This window comes from Saccopteryx leptura, chromosome 2, assembly GCF_036850995.1.
Source record: "Saccopteryx leptura isolate mSacLep1 chromosome 2, mSacLep1_pri_phased_curated, whole genome shotgun sequence".
Lineage (NCBI taxonomy): Eukaryota > Metazoa > Chordata > Mammalia > Chiroptera > Emballonuridae > Saccopteryx > Saccopteryx leptura.
In genome coordinates, this window is record NC_089504.1 from 168,703,358 (window position 1) to 168,718,379 (window position 15,022).

Here is a 15,022-nt window from a genome sequence, read left to right on the forward strand (position 1 = left end):
CCACCGCCCAGTCAGGCTGCATGCATTGGTTTTTAAATTGGAGTTAAAGGGCAATGACTCTTGGATTGAACATAACCACAAGGCAATTAATGTTTTACAAACATCACTTTTACATAATTGTAGTTGTTTTTAAATGTAAAAATTATTATCTGATAAAAACACCCTCTTATTTTGTTTTAAGATTGAATCATGGCTTTTTTGAATAGGCATAAATGTAAGAATAGTCCTGACACTTCTGTTATATATGTGGCTGTTACACACTTCAACGTCAAAGGCAAAATATTTCATCATTTGTGACACATGCATATTATTGCCTATTTTCAAGTTCCCCTTGGTGATCAAGACAAAAATTGGGCTCCTCATATTGTGTGTCATAATTGTGAGAAAATGCTTCATGACTGGACAAAAGGAAAACACAAAGGAATGCCTTTTGGTATTCCCATGGTTTGGCGTGAACCTAAGGACCAGAGCAGTGACTGTTATTTCTGTTTGATCCATACAAAGGGCATTGGCAAGAAAAAACGGCATATGATCGCATATCCTAATATTCCTTCAGCAATACGACCTACCCTACACTCTGAGACACTCCAGGTTCCAGTTTTCAATGGTTTTATTTCTTCTAAGGACGAAGAAAGTGAACATGGTGATCAAGTGTATTTTGATAAGATGCATGAGGAAATGGTTGTAGAATCTGAAGGGTCTTCTTCTGATGCCAAGCAGTCATTAACCCCTCAGCAGTTTAGCCAACCCAAAATGAATGACTTAGTAAGAAATTTGGGCCTATCAAAGAAAGCAGCTGAGTTATTAGCCTCCAGGCTTCAAGAAAAGAATGTACTTCACCGGTCAGCTAAAGTCCCATTTCAGGAAGCGTGAACAAATTTTTGTGGACTTTTTTTCCAAAGACAAACACTTTCTTTACTGTCAGGATATCAGTAGTCTTCTCAGCCAGCTAGGTGTTACCACTAACAGTCCAATAGAATGGTGGCTAATTCTTGACAGCTCTAAGCGGAGTCTGAAATGTGTTCTCCTACACAACGGTAATGTTTATGCAGTGGTTCCAATTGGTTATTCAACTCATCTGCGAGAAGATTATAATGACATAAAAACTGTCCTCGACTTTCTGAAGTATGAGGAGCATAACTGGATCACTTGCGTGGATCTTAAAATGGTAAATTTCCTGCTAGGACAACAGAGAGGTTTCACGAAGTATCTTTGCTTTCTGTGTTTGTGGGACAGCTGAGCTGGGGAGAAACACTGGACACAGAAGGAGAGGCCGAAACATGAACTCTGGAAGTAGGGATGCAAAATATTGTGAATGAACCTGTAGTTAATCGAGACACGATCATTTTTTCCCCACTTCACATCAAACTTGGCTTAGTGAAGCAATTTGCTCAGGCTTTGAACAGAGAAAGTGAATGCTTTCAAAATATATATTATTTCTGCTTTTCCTGCCTTGTCTTTCAAAAAGATAAAAGCAGGTGTATTCAATGGACCTCAAATTCAAATCCTCATACGTGATGAAGAATTTGCCAGGAAGATGAATAAGGAGGAGAAAGCAGCATGGCAGTCTTTTGTGGCAGTTACAAAGAACTTCCTTGGCAATAAAAAAGCAGGAAACTATGAGCTTCTGGTTCAAAGGATGCTGTTGGCTTTCTGTAACATTGGATGTAACATGAGCATTAAGATTCACTTCCTGAACAGTCACCTTGATAAGTTTCCTGAAAATCTTGGAGCTGTTAGTGATGAGCAGACTACTGCTGGAGGATCAAATGAGATTGTCCTCGACAAGGACACAAACGCAAGAGCTACAAATGCAAATTTTTGCCTGAATAGAATTTAAATGTTTTGCAAAAATTTTATGATTAAAATAAGTGTTTTAATATGTTCTATTTTGAAATTGTAGACAAATTCTGATGTAATCATATCATTTAGTGTATTATTGTATTTACTGCATTATATAAATTATATTTTCACAAAGATGATGCCCAAGAAGAGACATTCTACTTCATTATGTTAAACTAAATGTTGAAAATTTTACAAGAAGATGAAAACCTAAAATCTTGAATTGCAAAAATCTGTAGCTTACAGAGAAAAACTAATGCCAGATTTGAGATCAGCACACTCGAATTAGGTAAGAACAATTGTTTTTGTGGATGTAACAAAAATTTTGTTCCCCACTGTTACCAGTAGAGGTTACAAAGCCAAGCAGAAAGCTGTATCCGGCCCAGGTATCAGTCTTACTGGGCCGGGAAGACAAAAACTGAAATTCTGTACGACCACAGTAGCCAGGAATTGAGGTTCCCAGACAGAAGAATGAGTCCCACATTCTGCTCAGTTTTTGTCCTCCCAGAAGGAATGTGTTGAATCATAAACAATAGGAAATACGGACAGGAAAATCTAGTGAGAAGATGCTATAAGGAAGCAAAAAAGCTAAGCAGAGCTTTCACCAGCTTCACAATTAGAATTCAGGGCTTGCCAGAAAAGACACATCTTAGTAAATACTCCAAACTTTCAAGTGAAACCTCAAAAGTGTTAATGCACCCGGAGTGAGGCTATCTGAATTTCTTGATTGCCCTGAATTCTGCCTCATGTCATATCATTCATTGATAAATCATTGATCCATCTTTTTCAAATTGCCTGCTAGAGAATATTAAATCCTATCTGGAGAAAGAAAACATCATTCTGGTCCTCTCGATAAGTTTTCATCACAATGTTAATAAAACGTTAGCAGGCATTCTACAAAAGAGGAACAAATGATCAAAAATCAGGCAAAAGAGGCTCATGGGTGATCTAGGTATTAGAGTCATTAGACAGAAAGATTACAACAGTGATTGATACAACCAAGAAAATAAAAACATTGTGAGAACTTGAATCTGTGTAAATTTTAGGACTGAAAAATTAAGAACTCTATAATTAGTTATACCTGGATATTAAACAGTAAAGACAGCCTGACCTGTGATGGCGCAGTGGACAGAGCATCGACCTGGAATGCTGAGGTCGCTGGTTAAAGACTCTGGGCTTGCCTGGTCAAGGCACATATGGGAGTTGGTGCTTCCTGATCCTCTGCCCTTCTGTCTCTCCCTCCAAAAAAAAAATAAATAAACATACTCTTAAAAAACTGTATTTCATTTGCCTGACCTGTGGTGGCACAGTGGATAAAATCTCAACCTGGAGTGCTGAGGTTGCCAGTTCAAAACCCTGGGCTTGCCTGGTCAAGGCACATATAAGAAGCAACTACTATGAGTCTTGCTCCTTCCCCTACATTTCTCTCTCTATCCTCTCTCTAAAATTAATAAAATCTTTTTTTAAAAAAGTAAAGACATGAACTTGAGGATAATCAGTGAAAAATATCCAACTGATACAGAGAAGGGGGAGAAATAGAAACAAATGATCTAACATACATGTAACTGTAGTCTCAGAAAGGAGAGAAATGGATAGAAACAATATTTAAAGAATACCAGCTAAGAAAATTCCCAAAGTGACAAAAGGTAACAAACCATAGACTCAAGATTTTTTACAAACTCCATGAAGAATTACAATAAAAGCCACACATAAGTACACAATACAGCCCGGTGCTAATTAACCACAGGATAAGTTCTGAGAAATGTGTTGTTATGTGATTTCACGCTGTGTGAACATCAAAGAGTGTACTTACACAAACCTGAATGGTACAGCCTACTTGTACACCTAGGTCATATAGTATAGCCCAGTGGTCCCCAACCTTTTTTGGGCCACGGACCGGTTTAATGTCAGAAAATATTTTCACGGACCGGCCTTTAGGGTGGGACGGATAAATGCACAAAGTAAAATTATGCGACTGGTGTAAAAACTGTGATATTTTAAAATATAATTGTCGAACTTACGAGACAAGCATCAAGAGTGAGTCTTAGATGTAACAGGGAATCTGGTCATTTTTAAAAAATAAAACATCGTTCAAACTTAAATATAAATAAAACGGAAATAATTTAAGTTATTTATTCTTTCTCTGCGGACTGGTACCAAATGGCCCACGGACCGCGTGGCCCGGGGGTTGGGGACCACTGGTATAGCCTACTACTACTCCTAGGCCACAAGCCTGTACAGCATATTACTATACAAAATAACAGAAGGTTAAATCAAGCACAAGAAAAATGATGTAATTAAGAGATGCTGTACAACAATCATAAACTTATTTGCAGCCTCTCATTCTCCAATTTTAAGGCAAAATTTGAGAACTAAAAGAACATAGAGACAAATCCTCATACAGTTAGAAATTTTAACACACTTCTCTCAACTCAGTGATTTAAAAAACCCAGAAAGTCAGCAGCAACAGATTCTGAACATGATTAATAAACTTGATCTAAATCATATTAAGCACACCACACTCAATTTTCTAAAATTAACTATAAAGCAAGTGTCAATAAAGGACTCACAATTGGACTCATGGAAAGAATGATCCTAAGACCACAGTAGCATTAAACTGGATATCAACAACAAAAATATAGCTAAAAGAAAAAGAATCCCCAAATGCTTAGGTATTATACAATATACTATTCTAAATAACCCATGGATCAAATAAGAAAACACAATGGAATTTTAAAAATATTTTAAATTAAGTGAAAAATAATATATCAGACTTGTAAGGTCCAGCTAACATTGCATTTATAGGGACATTTCATAGACTTAAATGCATACTTGAAAAAAGAAGACTGATCATTAATGATCTGAGCATCCATCTCATGACTTGAAAAATAACACCAAATTATTTTTAAAAAAAACAAAACCAGAAGGAAAGAAATAAAAGTAAAAGCAGAACCCAACAGAAAAGCAAAACAATTTGTATCTCAGAGTTGGCTTTTAAAAAAACTGATCCAGGTCCTGGCTGGTTGGCTCAGCAGTAGAGCACTGGCCCAGTACATGGATGTCCTGGGCTCAATTCCTGGTCAGGGCACCCAGGAGAAGTGACCAGCTGCTTCTCCACTCCTCCATTTTTCCCTTCTCTCTCTCTCTCTCTCATCCCATTCCATAGTCATGGCTCGGTTGGAGCAAGTTGGCCTCAGGCGCTGAGGATGATTCCATGGCCTGCCTCAGGTGCTAAAAATAGGTTGGTTGCCAAGCAATGGAGCAGAGGGGCTCCAGATGGGCAGAGCATCACCCCATAGGGAGCTTGCTGAGTAGATCCATGTCTGAGCACATGTGGGAGTCTGTCTCTCTGCCTTCCCATGTCTCACTTAAGAAAAATAAAAAATTAAAACAACAACAAAAAACCTGATTGAGATAAAGAGAAAACACAAATTACCAATAAACAGATTTTACAAAGCAGATACCATACCATTACAAACATCAAAAAGATAATAAAAAAAATATTGTGAAAAATTTTAAGCCGAATAGATAGAAAATTTAGATAAAATGGACAAATCCCTTGAAAATCAAAATTTGTCCAAACTGACAAATAATAGAAAATGTGAACAGTCCTATATGTATTAAAGAAATAGAATCAATAATCCCCAAGAAAACTCCAGATGACTTCACTCCAGAATTCTTCCAAACACAAATACAGATGAAATAAAATCAATCTTCACAAACTCTTCCCGAGACTAAAAAACATTTTCCAGCTTACCTTATGAAGTCAGCATAACCCTGATGTCTAAATCTGTTAAAGACTTTACAAGAAATTAAAATTACTAGTCAATCTTGTTCATGAACAAAATTGCAAACGTTGTAAATGAAATAAATCTAGCAGAGAGAGGATAATGCATAGTGAAGTGAGGTTTACCCAGAAATTCAAGGATACTTACTGATCTGTATGGTATTTGTTCATGATATATGACTAACTGAAAAAAGCAGGATACAAAAAGCAGAAATATTTCTAAGACAAAGACACTAATTTTATTTGAAAGTAAAGAAAATTAAACATGTATCAGGAAAGAACATTTTGTCTACACACAATGAATGCTATCTTAATTGAAGTTCACAAACAGAAGATATAATGCCTAATTTGGACAATTTTATTTAGCAGAAAGAACATTTTCTTCTCAAAATCTACTCATAGAAAATTGCCCACGTATGTACTTTATTTAGATCATAAAATAGAACATCTGCATCATACAAAAGCAGTTATAGTATGAAGACAAAGACAAAATACCCTGAAAGCACTAAACTGTTACAAATCAGTCTGTTTACATATATATATAAAGCAATATAGTTTCTGCATTCAAAATTTTATATATGAGATACAAAAGAGAACTCAAAGTTCCAAAGACTATAAAGAAAACTCCCTTTAATTTTATCAATAAGACAATCCACCTTCATTAAAGGCATTTCAATCCAGAGAGTCTATATATAGTATTTTGCAAACATATATAAATAAGTGTCATTTCTACTGAACCATGCTAGCTCAGAGCAGTCAGCAGTGACTGAGTAGAACAAGGTCTTGGGAAGGAAACTGTGGTATTCTGCTTAGGAAAGTGTGCCTGAGGGATTCAGCAAAGATTGCTCAGGGATGGCAGAGGTTAAGGATTTAATACGTTTACCACTATTGCTATCAGATTCAAATTCCTATCCTGGCGCTACATTTACTAGTTACATAAATTCAAAGAACCTCCTTATCCTCTCTGAACCTAGGCTGTGAAAAGTAAAAATCATCTCTGCTGCGGATGTCTAAAAGACACAGACAAGGCCAACAGAAGACCTCAGATAACAATTTCTTCCAGGGCCATGCTATAGCTTCAAAATGACTAAAGATCTTCCCTGGCCCCCTTCATGTCTCTCCTGCCTCTAAAACAAGGATGGCTAAGACATCCAATCACTAACCTCACTCCACTTCATGTGTGTTTTAGAAATCCATCCAGAGCTAGTCTCTCTCCACTTACCCTGGTCTCTCATTAGAATCATCTTGCACTGCCCAAATGTTTCAAAAACTTCTTCAATCCCTCTTCCTGAGACTAAGCAGGGTTCCTCAGCAATGTGATCATCCTTGCTGCAGCAAATCAACAAACCTAACTTGTTCCACTACAGATACATTCCTGGTGGTCTTCACCTGGTGGCAGCAGCAGTTTTATCTATATACCAACTGTATTTATACAGGATCACTGTGAGAATTAGATAAAATGCTATCATGTAAAATGCCAAGCATCTGCCGGTAAATAGCAAATACAAAACAATTATTAGCTTTTCTCCTCTATGAGCCCAAAATAAAGCTATATACAGGTATGTAATTTTATTTTTTTAAATCGTCTACACAGTTCTTCACTATAAGAATCTACATCTCTGCAAACCATGGTAAACACAGAAAATAAGCCCCTCAAGTAAAGAGAAATCTAAGCAACCAAAAGAGATATGACCAAGTTCATGAAATAAAGATCATACACTTTACCATAGGGCAGCTCCTGAATATCCTATTTGGACACTATTTGCCCATATTTAACACACTTTATTCTACTAAACTTTGAAAATCTGGTTTCCAAATCTAGAGCAAATAAAAATCAGCATCTGTAAACAGTTAGAAAGGGGCAGGTAGGCACACTGACACAGAAAAATGTAACTGCTCAACAAGGCAGAGACAGAAAAACTTTATCAAACATAAGGACTTAAAATGCTCAGAAATCTTGCTATTATCTTATGCAATGTATTCTAATTTTTTTGACTGAAAATCCCAACTATAAAATACTCGAGCCCATACGTCCAATATATGCATATTCACTTATAAGTCATACATTTATGTATGTCATGTATATTAACTACTTAAAATATTAATTTGTTTTAATCTTGCAATCACTAAAAACACTATTACTGTATTAAATGAGAGCACTGTTCTTGAATATACCTCACTGTGTTTTCAAATCTTGGTTTCCTTATTTGTGAAGTTCAGTGTAGTTTGACACTTGGTTTTAAGAGCTGTCATAGTCATAACTGAAAAACTTAGCTCACAAAGATGCATTGATCCCTATAAAAGAATGTCATTTAGTAGTTTACTAAGTCACATCACTTTTCTAGTCTAATACCAAATATACACAAGCTTTTACTAAAAGTCAGTTACCTAATGTCAATGCTATTAAAATTTTATTTTACCTAATGTCAGGTATTTTTGCAAACTAAGCAAAATGTATTGTTTTTTATTTTTTAAAAAAGGGGGTGGGGGATCGAAAGTCCAAAATCCAACAAAATTCTCTATAAAGATCTTTCAACACGCTAGAACTATCTAAACATGTTTTCAAAATGTTCTCTCCATAACATTAGTTTCTTCTGAAAAGCTGGTATTTTCTCCTTTATTGGTTAAAATGTCAATTTTGCCTTGAAGAAACAACTTAGTATTTGATTTCTCAAAATATCTGCTAGGTAGCATACTATTGATAGCTTTTTGTCATCATGGGGGGAAAATCAGCATCTAGAATATTCATCTTTAATAAAATAAAAATATGTAATTCAGTTTTGAGTTCTACAGCTCTTTTAAATACTTTTGACAGTGAACCTCTCTGTTCCTCATCTCCATACAAAGTATCATACATTCTTTTAAAAAGCATTTTTAAAGGTAACTACACTGCTCACAAAAATTAGGGGATCAGGGAACGTGTAGATACTCCAGTACTTTCAGCCTTTTGTATGGTGCATTTCCACCAATGAAATAAAAGTTGGTTTTGCATCTCATTTGCATAATCTAACAACTCTGACTTGTTTGCTTTCTGAGTTTTTGTTTAATAAAAAATGGTTTTTATCGCTCCATATTCATTTTGAAATATCCTCTAATTTTTGTGAGCAGTATACATACTATACGAGAAAAACTGCAACAACTTAAGAGAAACTGAAGGTGCTGCTGCTGACCTCTATCTACATTACAGAATTCCCACATCTTTCCTCAGAAAATCACAGTCATCGTAACCACCTGGATGTGGACCTAAAAAAGTCTCACGGACAATCCGTAATTAATATAAAAGCTCAGTTCTTTCCCCATTTTGAAGCACAAAATCAACACAGAAGTTCTAGTATTTTTATGTTCACATCACAGCTGACTTTCTTCATCAAACTTAATAAATTGCTGAACTAGTAAAGGAGCACAAAGCTTCACTAACAATATTAGGCACTGAGGCTATGACATTTATAGTTTATAAAATGATACTTCATTATACTGAGAAGTACTCAACGAATGCTGACTGAACTGAATCAATAATATTCAAATAATGGCTCTAAGTCACCTAGTTAAATTACGCATAGCATATTAAATCCAAAGGACAGTAATTGAAAATTGTTAGATTGTAATATTTCCAAAAAACAACTTTCATGTGTTCAGAAAATTTACTGATTCAGAATCTCTCAAACCAGAGATTACAGTTATCATAAATTCTACAGTCACTTTCCATTTTACCCAAGAATGAGAGAAATCTTAAAAAGCATATTTAAGAAGCATCTACTTTGGTCTCCTAGAATACATTTACTGTTCCAATTATGAAAACCAGGGGAGTCATCAGTCCTTTATCCATTAATTTAAATAACTTCAAGCTTTAATATGAAAAATATATTTTTCACATTCAAAGTAGTAATAAAAGCAGACATCACAGACTTCACAGTTAACACCATTATTAGTAGGAGTATGAAACAATATCTACTTTTTCCATAACAGAGTAATGGTTCATAAGTCAAGAAATCAACCAGTTTTTCCATTCTATTCTGTTTTAAAAAGTACAAGAGAACATAAATATAAGACACATCCATATAAATCTGGCATCATAAAATAATCTTGAATATACTGACAGAAAATGTTTCACAGTAAAGAAAGATCACTAAGAGCTAGAATGAACTCAAAACCATTTTCACAGGAGTGGGACAAGCAGAGAAGGATGCAGAGTTAGAAAAGAGCAATGAAAGCTGAAGGAAATCATTTGTCATTTGCTTTAACAAAACGTCTAATTCAGAACACCAAATATAAGACACATTCAAGTAAAACAATTTAGAAAAAGTGTCTGTTATAGACACATAAGTTACTCACCAAGGAACACACTTTTGTACAGAGTGGGACAGCTTAGCATCACACAGAAAACCTCCCAACTTAGTCTTAAAATAAGAGCTCCAGCAAGAGAAAGAAAACTTGAAAGGAGCTGTAAGCAAAGAGAAAATCTGCGGCACTAAATCTTAATATATTTTGTCAAAGTCAACAATTTTGTTTTCTGGAAGCATGACGTTTTCACTTAGTATACTCTACACTTCTCATTTTACTTGTACTTGGAAAAGTGATAAAAGTTCACTTGAAAAGGAAATTCATTTTAGTAATTTCCTGTCCACCAGAGGGCTCCAATAATTCTTCCATAAATGGAAGATATAACTTTACAATAAAAATATTCATTAACTACAGAAAAAAATCAAATTATCACTCATTTAACCCCAGCCTAAAAACTTTTACACTGCTACAATTTCTACATTAATAGTTCAAAAAAACACAGGGCTTTTAACTATTTTATCATCTAAAATGTTTCAAATACCAAAATTGCTTTGCCATTATTCTCACATTAATGTCAATTTCTGTCTTAGGTAGGGTTTTCAATTTTATAGCTATCAGCAAGTACAATTTTAAGTCCAAAGCTCTAAATAGTAGCTCAATTGTTTTATATACTACTTTTATAAATACAATTTATTTTTTGATAACTTTCCTAATCCAGAAAATAAAATTACCATCTAAGCTATCTAGCCTTAGGCCTTATTACTAACTCATATACATTATCCTTCAGAAAACCTATAGTCATTAACATAATTCATGCTACAATTATAAACAATAAATATTGCCCCTTCATAACCAATGATTTGGGCTGAGGAAGAGAAAAATGAAGGAAGTGAATCATTTAATTACAATGTACAATATTATAATAATATTCTGTTCAAATATTCTCAGATTTTATTCACAAGTTACTACACTAGAATGGTAGTAAATCTCTTTACTTCAAACTCAGTCCATCTTAGCAAAAGAAAAGCCAGTATTTTTTTTTAATTTTTTCTTTTTTTATTTTTTATTTATTCATTTTAGACAGGAGAGGGAGAGACAGAGAGAGAGGAGAGAGAGAGAAGGGGGGAGGAGCTGGAAGCATCAACTCCCATATGTGCCTTGACCAGGCAAGCCCAGGGTTTCGAACCGGCAACCTCAGCATTTCCAGGTCGACGCTTCATCCACTGCGCCACCACAGGTCAGGCAAAAAAGCCAGTATTTTATGTAAATACATTTATATTATATGTAGGACATATTTACTGAATGTTAATTGAAAAAGTATTAACTGCAAATCACTTTTTAAAAGAATATAGGAAATCTATTCACTAAAGGTGCCACTGCTCATCCAAAATATCAACTTGCTAAATTTGAATTATTAAAAAAAAGAGATTCCTTATGGCAAACACAAAAATTTACCGAATGTTTAAAAATAAATTTTAAATGTGAATTATATTTACAAAATAAGAGATGCTAGAAAAAAATCTATGTTAAAGTGAGTCATAATCATTGCCATAAGACTTTGCAAAAATATCAATTTATTTAGCAATTATTGTAGCTCAAGAATAAATTATCTCGAATGAAAACATGACAATGGATTGTAACTTCACTGCCCCACCTCATCTCCCAAATAGGTAGGATTTCCCTATACAGCTGACAAGCACCATTAACATGGAAAAAAATGCAACATTTGAAATTCTCATATACTAGCTGTCACCACTTAGAAACTTGAAAATTTTACTGCACTCAGCAAAAAATGTATGTATTCTTACTTGCATGAGTATGTATTCTGATCAATTTCGAGTTATGCTGCAAGGGAAACGTCAGATAGTAGAAAGAGGTGGGGATGGGAAGGCCAAGCCTTTTCAGAGTGGTAAAATTGTTGTCACTTTTCATCATGAATAAAAACGCAAATTAATTGTCATTATTGCTATTAAAAGTTTTTAAAAAATTGTAGCACTTAATCGACAACTTCTAACCAGTACTTACCATGTTATAGCTCAAAAAGTGGAGAATTCTAGGAGCATATCAAATAAAGGCACTTTTTAAACAAAATGCAAAGTAAGAGCAAATAAAAGTTTAAAAGGCTTTAATACAGGAGGGGGACATCTTAAAACCTCCAGCAGGTTGAACAGCTAGAAACAAGACATAAGTACACGCAGAACAATCTTATCTGAGCTGTATCCTAGACACTCTGAAATAGCATCATCAGAATGTTCTATGTTTATTACATAATACTGCTGTGCCCTTGCGTATCACCTTTAATGAAGGGATCTCAAAGCACAACAAAATCATTAAGGCCTTAAAATACGGTCTAAAACAGAAATAGTTATATTTTATAATTGCAGCTATTAATAAAACCTTGCCACTACTTCCCAATCCCATGATCCAAATATTAGCTTACAAACCTTCTGACTTGGAAACAGTATTACATAAATCATTTCAATTTGTGACTGATACTACTACACACATTCCAGTTTTTCTTCATCACTGGGCCTAAAGAAAGTAGTGGCACTGCTTTAATGACTCCAATCTATTTCATTCTAACTCTGTGATAGAGCAGTGCACACATCTTGCAGTGTGCAAGCTGATATAAAATGGTGGCTTTCTAAAGACCAAATTTTTGCTGGAGGTGATGAGTCCAAACACTTAACAAACAGAAAACAGTATTTTCCATCTCAGTCCTAAGATGTCTCCAGGTAACTTTGAGAGATGGGTAGAGGAAACCATATACAGCTACCGCCTTAAGTGGACAAGAGACTATTCTGTGTGCACACCAGGAGGGAAGGGAAATGCAGGAGTTTTAAGATTCAGGAAAGAGAGTGTTAAGGTTCCTGCGTGGACGCCCCACAGAATGTTGTGGTTCCTTCGCTTTTAAATAGCACATTAAACGGGAAATCCAACATAAGCAAGATGTCTTTTAACCAAGGTCAAAACACGTCATTTAGAATCATTTAATTTTTTAAGTTATTTTAAAGTCTGTAAATAAGGTTTGCTCCTATAGAAAGACCTGACATTTTAAAATGTAATCAACAAAGTTCAAAAAGAAATTTTTTGCGGGCAATACATGAACACTCAAATAATATTAACTCAACGTAAGAAAATGTAACTATGTTAACATCAATTCTTCCATGAACATTATTCATCTTCTTAATTGTATTATATTTGTCCCTAGGACTGCAAAGTGTAACACTCACACAAACTCACCTCCACCACTTTAAGTCTACAGGGTTACTACTGTTAGTCAACAAACTCACAACCTTCACGTTTACAAACAAAAAGAAAAGCATCAATAAACAAAAACACTTTTTGTTTCGATTACCCAACATTTTAGGATCAAGGCTCAATAACGTGTTTGATCAGCTTTTTAAAAGTCCCATGATGTAATACATACTACCACATATTTGATACGAAATGCCCTGGATCATTCATTAAAAGTCCCAATAAACGGTCGGCCTAGATTTGTGAAGATCCCCAAACATCTTACTGTTGCCATACTTGTTCACCTAGACACTTCAAAAGCTCAGCGCCAATTTTCGTGGACTTTTTTCTTGAAGAGCTATACGACCTTGTTCCCGCAAAGATCAAGTTTGTACCCAATGTACCCCTGAGCTCGTCAGTGTCACAGAGCAGAAGTTCTGTTTTCCTGTCGACCTCGGTATCTACTGATAGTAAGGACACAGTCTTCGGCACCGCTGTCAGCTGACGTTTGCCGAAGCTTTAAGGCACAAGTGTTCAGAGGTTGTTAGCAAAGCAGATCACCACTTCAAGCTTCCTCGCTGCCTTTCCCGACTTCTCCATTGCCTTTAATGATTTAAAAAACGCAACCAAAGGAGAAATCCCATACTAAAAGCAGTGCTTTCTAAAAGAAGGAAACCAGAACCTCCAACTTCTCCAAATCTCCTAGTACGGTGGCTTTCTCAACAGTCCCCTGCAAACCCTCGCCCCACGCCTGCATCCTTTCTGATTAAATAAGATCGGAAACCACAATAAAATCAAAGTGTGTCGTAACTTAGCCTCCACTCACCATATCCGCCGGGACATTACTGGACATCTTGCCTCTTGATAAGATACACCCAGATGTTCACGGGGAAAAAAACCAACCCAGAAGAAAAAAAGGAGCAGAGAATCTTCAAGTCGCAGAAACCAACGTTAAGGATCCCGATCAGGTCGCGGTGTGCTTTCCGGAGACTAAGCGGCGCCCGGCCAAGGCTGTGCGCAGAGGAGCGAGCCCAGCAGCCGTCCCGGAGGGAGGCAGCCCGTCGTCGTCAGCAGCAGCCCCGCGACCGGCCGCGCCAAGTGGACCGAACCGAGTGACACACGGGCATGGAGCGGTGGGAGGGGGTTAAGTGCGTCTTCCTCCTCCGGCGGCCGGCAGTGATTCACCCCGCGCGAGTCAGGTCCTCATTATGTGCAGAACGCCCCGGCTGGAGGTGCACGGAGAGCTATGCGGCTACACATGGACGCGTGAGCGCCGAGTGGCGGGGGCCGGGCCGCCCCAAGCCGCGCTCAAGGGCATTTAACTCGTCGGGAACCGAGACCGATGCCGGGGCGGCACGCCGGCGGCGCGGAGATCGGGCAGGCAGGGACCCAGCGCCCCTTGGGGCTCAGGCCGCGGGCGCCTCCGGGCCGCAGCAGCACTCGGGGCGCATCGCCTCCGCTCCTCTCCGGCCTCCTCCCCGCCCCGGCCTCGCGAGCTCCCGCGACGCCGAACCCGGCCGCTCTCCAGAAGAGGCTGGTCTTCCCTCTCCCCGGCCTGGGAACGGCTTCCTCTCAGAGCGTCGTCTCTCCTCCTCCACTTCTCAGTCTCAAACGCCGCGGCCGCCTCCAGTCATCGCCCCTTAAGCCAACATGGCGGCGGCGACGGCGGCGTCGGCAGCAGCAGCCTGAACGCGAGTCCAGTACACAGGCAGCTCGCACCCCCCCTCGCGGCCGCAGCCTCCACTCCTCCTCCCCCTACGGAGTGCGTCACTACGGAGACCACCCTAGAGCATCACGGGAAGTGTAGTCCACGTGACCTCGCCCCGCTTTGAAGCCACGCCCCTCCCGGTAACAGTTGCTAGGAAAGGAAAGCTC

General features: G+C 37.5%; 1 protein-coding gene across 1 annotated transcript in view; it reads right to left on the minus strand.

Moving 5' to 3' along the window:
* UBL3 (ubiquitin like 3) overlaps positions 1-14,113 on the minus strand; it is a 91,868-nt gene extending 77,755 nt beyond the window's left edge. The window contains exon 1 of the mRNA XM_066369285.1: positions 13,974-14,113. Coding sequence (XP_066225382.1) covers positions 13,974-14,000 — 27 coding nt within the window. The 5' untranslated portion in view covers positions 14,001-14,113. The remainder of the gene's footprint in view (positions 1-13,973) is intronic.
* Between the last annotated feature and the right edge of the window lie 909 nt (positions 14,114-15,022).